At 61.9% G+C, this 6,000-nt stretch overlaps 4 protein-coding genes across 4 annotated transcripts; 2 read left to right on the forward strand and 2 right to left on the reverse strand.

Moving 5' to 3' along the window:
- Positions 1-722: 722 nt before the first annotated feature.
- On the forward strand, positions 723-1,334 carry A1Q1_07194 (uncharacterized protein; the record flags this gene model as incomplete). The annotated part of the gene is made up of 4 exons (XM_014327430.1): positions 723-781; positions 841-1,076; positions 1,144-1,182; positions 1,234-1,334. The coding sequence occupies 4 exons, from the start codon at positions 723-725 to the stop codon at positions 1,332-1,334; spliced, it is 435 nt and encodes a 144-aa protein (XP_014182905.1).
- A 727-nt stretch (positions 1,335-2,061) lies between these two features.
- On the reverse strand, positions 2,062-3,379 carry A1Q1_07195 (uncharacterized protein; the record flags this gene model as incomplete). The annotated part of the gene is made up of 2 exons (XM_014327431.1): positions 2,062-2,855; positions 2,962-3,379. 2 exons carry the CDS (start codon positions 3,377-3,379, stop codon positions 2,062-2,064), a joined length of 1,212 nt encoding a protein of 403 aa, XP_014182906.1.
- Positions 3,380-3,692: 313 nt separating this feature from the next.
- Positions 3,693-4,606, forward strand: A1Q1_07196 (cyclophilin-like peptidyl prolyl cis-trans isomerase; the record flags this gene model as incomplete). Its single annotated transcript, XM_014327432.1, has 4 exons — positions 3,693-3,785; positions 3,831-3,875; positions 4,102-4,275; positions 4,418-4,606. 4 exons carry the CDS (start codon positions 3,693-3,695, stop codon positions 4,604-4,606), a joined length of 501 nt encoding a protein of 166 aa, XP_014182907.1.
- A 200-nt stretch (positions 4,607-4,806) lies between these two features.
- Positions 4,807-5,909, reverse strand: A1Q1_07197 (ubiquinone biosynthesis methyltransferase; the record flags this gene model as incomplete). Its single annotated transcript, XM_014327433.1, has 3 exons — positions 4,807-5,047; positions 5,088-5,655; positions 5,849-5,909. 3 exons carry the CDS (start codon positions 5,907-5,909, stop codon positions 4,807-4,809), a joined length of 870 nt encoding a protein of 289 aa, XP_014182908.1.
- Positions 5,910-6,000: the final 91 nt, after the last annotated feature.

Raw genomic sequence — 6,000 nt, forward strand, 5'->3', positions numbered from 1 at the left:
GATCCTGCTACAGATCTGCGAGCCAGGACGTTAACCGCCCGCGTGCCGTGTTTCGACCATCACATGTCCGAAAGTGCTCCTCGGCAGATTCCGCCGTACAACCCTCGTCCCCTACGTGGCGATGTCGAGCGCCCTCGGCGCCCGGCAGGCAGAACCCCGTTCGCTGGGCGCAGGTGCCAATCCAACCCAGCACCCCACGTTCGCCGTCAGAGCTCCGCCCATGCTCTGCAGTCTGCTGCGGACACTCGCTGATGGGGACTTCCGTACCCGGGCACCGGTCCGTCTACTCGGGCCAGCGGCGAGGGGATCAATCACCCCCTACTTAACGTAGAGGCATGCCCGAGCGATCCATCCTCGCCACTCGCTTGCTCGTCTCTGCTCATTGCCCACCCGACACAGTCCCCTGTCTGGACTCACTTGCGCGGTATTTCGGCGAGGAGCGCTGCACTGGAATGCTGTGGATCATACCGCGATCGACGGATCAACCAAGCTACGCGTGAGTACACGGCCTGTCGATCTTGCTAGGTAGACATCCGATCGACACATATCCGATAGCCCACCAGGTACACGGCACATTGCACTGGCACATATATATCCCGGACACCGACACCCACACCTCTTGCCTTTACACCTCAGCCTGCATCGTTGATTCCAGTTGTCACACAACTTCACTCTACACTCTACACTTCGCTCCGACTTGCGGCATCCCAGATCATTCGACCATGAGGCTCGCACACATCCCCGCTGGCCCCGAGGCCATCCCCGCACTCAAGAAGGACCAGTGAGTAGATGCCACGCCACCAATGTCTGACGAGTCAGCCTCTACGAGGCGCTGCACAGTATTCATATGTCGCTCCTGAATCCCCGGCACGACCAGCTCGTACACCAACATCTCGACCAGATACATGCCTCCGGCCGCCGCTCCAAGATCCTCGACGTCGGCACCGGCACTGGCTCTTGGGCCATCTCACTCGCTCGCCGCCAGCCGTACTCGGATGTTATTGGCATCGACATCGCCTGGGACCAGTTCGAGGGTACGAGGCTACCGCACGGCAACGCGGACTTCCACACTGTCGGTGAGTGGTGCAGCAAGAATCTGCGAGACCACAGCTCGCTCCCGTGTGTGACCAAATCTGACCACAGACGTGACGCTTCCCCTCCCATGGGGCGACGAGACTTTCGGTGAGTTGGCAGTTTCGCTTGCAACTGACACCAGACCTGATCCACGTCAAGAGCATGCTGATGGAGGTGCCGAGCTACGCGGACATGGTGCGCAACCTGACGCGTCTGCTCAAGCCACGAGGGCTGCTTGTCCTCGTCGAGGCCGAGCTTAGCTTTGTGAGTTTTTATCGATGCTGCTGACCCCAGGTGTCCGTGAACGGCACGCCGGCGCCAGGTGTCGCCAAGTGGTCCGCGGGCGTGCGACGCGCCATCGCCGAGACGGCCAGTTCGACCTCGTCACCGTCGCCGCATCCGCCCGACGCCGCAAGGCTCGACGCGGTCGTAGCCGCAACAGGCTCGTAGTGAGTATTGTCACAGCATCCCTCATCTCTCTCATCATGTAGAGCTTCTCAAGGCCCCCACGATAGCTGACAACAGCGCTCCCCAATTCTACTTCCAGGAGGTCGGCTGCCCGGTCGGCGGGTACATGACTGGTGGTGAGGCCGCGTCGCTCCAGAACTGACGAAAGGGTACGCACACGCATGATGCGGCGCTGATGCAAGCGAGCGCCACGCTGCATAGGGCGGGGACGGTGCTGGGCGCCGTAGTAGGAGAGCAGATGGGCAGTGTGCTGGAGGCGAGGCGATTTGATGGGGACAGCAAGCGGGAGGAGCTGCGGCGGCTGCGTGACGGATGTGTGCGAGAGGTAAGCTGCAGGCGTAGTGCGAGCTGACTCCAGCTGAGCGCGGGCGAGGGGCGGTACGTGCAGCGGCTCTTCGCTGTGTATGCGCGGAAGGCGTAAGCGCTCTCAGAAGTCTGTACATAGTCCGATGCACACGAATATCGGACCTGGTCAAGTGCACAGTTGCATGCTTATTTGAGATTGATACTGCTGACTGCTTATCGGCGGGGTACGAGGCCCTCGCGGTTCGCCTCCGGAGACCAGTACACGACGGCCTGGTACGGCCTCTTCGCCCGTGAGCTGGGTACGTCGACAAGCAGGGAGAGCATCTGGTACTGCCCCTGGTCGTCCTTGACGTAGTCGGCGTGGCATTCACCGATAGTGAACGTGCCGGGGGGAGGCAAGGCCGGGGCGGCCTTCTGGCCCTTGGGGCGGAGACTGAGGCTAGAGGCGAGACTCTTGAGCCAGCCCTCCTGCTTCTCGGCCTCCTTGTCGAGTTTGCGGCTCGTCTCCTCGTCCTCCGGCTCGGGCGTATCGGGGTCGGTCGCGAGACCGAGGAGGCCGCCCTTCTGCTGTGCCCAGGCGTAGAATCCGTCCCACTTCTCCTTGAACCAGTGCCGGACGGGACTCGGCTCGGGGTCGTCCTTGCCCCGCCCGTGCACCCAGAAGGTGATCAGGAGGTGGTCCCTCCCGCTCAGGGGGGAGCGGACGACGCGATGGACAACAGGCGAGGAACCGCGCACGGGCGAAGCGGCATTGGGCGAGTGCGTGAACTTGAGCGGCGGGAGGAGGAATTGCGACAGCGCATCCGTGTCTCGGATCATGTCGATGCACTCGCTGTACAGGACGGCCGGGGAGTTCTTCGCGAACAGCTCGGTCGAGAGCGCAAGCGCGAGCACGACGAAGAGACCGCCGCCGAGGAGCACGACGAGAAGGTTGCCCGACTGGCGTACCGTGCGAACGACTGTTGTCAGCTCCCACTTCCCCGTAGCTGTTCCTTCGAGGGCGTAGGCTGGGCACATCGAGTGCTTAGCACATATAGCTCCTCCCACGAACAGCTCGCAGATGTAGACCCAGGTGCTCGCCCGGCCTAACGGCCTCGCCGCCCGTGCACTCACGCTTTCCACCCAGGTTCAGGTCACCCCACGGCTTCCAAGTCTTCGTCCTCCCACTCGGCCCCACGCCGAGGGGGAACGGTCCAACATGGTCGTGCGTCTGGTCAAAGGCGCGACCCCGCTGGCGCGCCTCGCGCGTGAGGCGGTTCAGGAGCTCCTCCTTGCTCTCATGCTTGCCGCCGGAGCTACCAGAGCTGCCAGATCCAGATCCACCCGAGCCTCCGCTGCTGCCATTCTGCTGAGTCGCGTAGCCCCTGAGACCGAGCTGGCCGACTGCGACCGAGACGATGCGCGGCTTCGGCGCCGCCGCGATAGTGAGAGGAGTAATGGACGCGGAGTGTAGGTAGGCGATAGTTTGGGGAGATAGACGGCTCCCGGCGCGAATGGCCGCGACGCCGCGAGCACTCGCTAGGCCGAACATGGTGAAAGGTGTGGTGACGAAGAAGCGAGGACGCCGCACCGAAAGACGTCATGTTCCTCCCTCCTTCGATCCCTCGCGAGCCTGAGACCGAACCCAGGAGTCTCATGTCATGTCCGAATTTTGGCTCCGTTTGCCACCCCCGCTGGCCGTGCGTCACTTGCATAACCGCTTGAATAGAAATCTTTAGTAACCAGTTTGCCTCCGCTAATGGACTGTTCCTAATGCGTGCCTGTGCAACATGACGATCGAGGAGACCAGGTGCACAAAAACATCTCGCGCAGCCAACAACAGAACAACCCATCACTTACGAAAGATGCCCGAACGAACACCAGAGCCCCAGTACGTCACGATCGACACGAGTGTGGGATCCTTCACTGTCGAGCTGTACACGGCTCACGCGCCCAAGGTATGCTGTTGAAGTATCGCTTTGAGCTGACAACAGACGTGCCAGAACTTTGCCAAGCTCGCTGAGCGAGGGTACTACAACGGTGTCATCGTGAGCTGCTCTCTGGTTGTGCCCAGCTGACCCCAGTTCCACCGCATTATTCCGGTATGTCAAGTCCTCCCAATCGACACACCTGCTGTGAGAGGACGAACGAGCGGGCAAGGCTATGGAGTGGCGAGCACGCCTCCACCCTTCGCCTTCCCTCTTGGCTTGATGTGTCCAGCATTTGAGCGCTCGGCAACAGCTTTGCAGACATGAGTACACAGCTGACTCACAGGGATTCATGATTCAGGGCGGAGACCCGACGGGAACCGGAAGAGGAGGCACGAGCATCTACGGCGAGCGGTTTGCGGACGAGCTCAGCCCGGAACTCCGCTTCGTTGGCGCGGGCATCCTCGCCATGGCCAACTCGGGACCGAACACGAACGGGTCGCAGTTCTTCATTACTTGTGTAAGTTGTTTTCCGGCAGCTGGACAACGGCCGACTGTGCACCCTCTTGATTCACTCGAAGGTCTCGTCGGGGACGCCCACGAGGATGGCCATAGTTCCATCTCCCAGCTAGGAGCTTGTGACTGCTGAAGCTAACACCCAGGCGCCGACACCCTTCCTGGACGGCAAGCACACGATCTTTGGCCGCGTCTACTCGGGCATGAAGACGGTGCAGCGGCTGGAAGCTGTGCGAACGGACGGCAACGACCGGCCGCTGGAGGAGATCAAGATCCACAAGGCGCGGATTGGCAAGGACCTCGCCCCCGGCGATCGTCTCAGCTTGACCCAGTAGACCGGCAGGAGCAGATAGAGCGACAGTAGAGATATAGTCTAATTTCGGATACATGCGAGAAGTGTACTGCTAGCTGGGTAGCTTAGATTTTTGGATGAGTGAAAGGAGGGTGAGAGATTGAGCGACTACTGTCAAGCGGTGTCTATCAGCGGGTGGGGAGGAAGAGAGGTGCGGGCCACAGCGAGGCGCACGAGACGCACTTAGAGGGGCTTGACACCGGTCCACATGGTGGCGACACCGAAGGTGTAGTCCTTCCAGGCGCCGCCCTTGCCCTCGCGGAGGGCGCCGGTCTCGAAGCCGGCGTTGCGGACGAGTTGAGCAAAGTCGGGCTGGGACGGGAAGCGCTCAATGCTCTCGACAAGGTACTGGTACGATCCGGCGTCGCCGGCGATGACCTGGCCAATGACGGGAATGACCTGGAACGAGTACTGGCGGTAGGCCCTGGGTTCTGTCAGCTACGTTCGCGACCGTTGAAGCTCACTCCTTGAGAAGGGGGTTGGAGACCTTGCCGAACTCGAGAACACCGATGCGGCCACCAGGCTTGAGGACACGGTACGCCTCCTTGAGGACGAGGGGGATGTCGGTGCAGTTGCGGATACCGAAGGCGATGGTGTAGAGGTCGATCGAGTTGTCCTTGATGTGGGCGGGGAGGGCCTGGGCGTTGCCGTGCGTGAAGGTGATCTGGGGCGTGTTGTAGTACATCGTCTGGGCGACGCGCTTGCGGCCCTCGTGCAGCATGCCCTCGGTCAGGTCGACGACCTCGACCTCGATGTCGCGCGAACCAAACTTCTCGCGCGCGCGGTCGAGCAGTCGAAGCGCAATGTCGCCCGTTCCTCCGGCGACATCGAGGCACTTGAACGGCTCGGGCGCCGGAGCCTCTCCGTCCGGAACAGCGGAACCGTTACGCACGGGGTTGCGGTGCACGCTGGGCGGCAGGCGGGGGAGCATCGACGACACAAAGTCGTCCTTCCACAGACGGTGGATGCCGAGCGACATCGAGTCGTTCATGATGTCGTACTTGGACGCGACGGACGAGAAGACGCCGCCGACTGATGGGTCAGCTTAGAAAGGACTCGAATAGCTTACCGAGAGACTCCTTCTGCTCCTCCGGGACGGTCTGGAAGCCGAAGTGTGTCGTCCTTCCAGTGTTGCCGGCAGGGGAAGCAGCCGACGTAGACGCAGCGGTCGAGGGGCCGGCGGCGGGGGCGGGCTCGCCGGGCGTCGTCGAGACGGCACGCGCACCCATGGGGACGGCGCGGGGAGCGACGCGGAGGCCAGAGGCGAGGCGGAGGTTGCGGCTCATGGTGGTTGGTGAGGGTGAGTTTCGAACAAATAATCGCAACCATCTCGGAAAAGATGGATCAACCCGTGTCCGAGATTCCCTTGCAGCAGAG

The sequence above is a fragment of the Trichosporon asahii genome (genome assembly GCF_000293215.1).
Source record: "Trichosporon asahii var. asahii CBS 2479 unplaced genomic scaffold scaffold00009, whole genome shotgun sequence".
NCBI classification, from domain to species: Eukaryota; Fungi; Basidiomycota; class Tremellomycetes; order Trichosporonales; family Trichosporonaceae; genus Trichosporon; species Trichosporon asahii.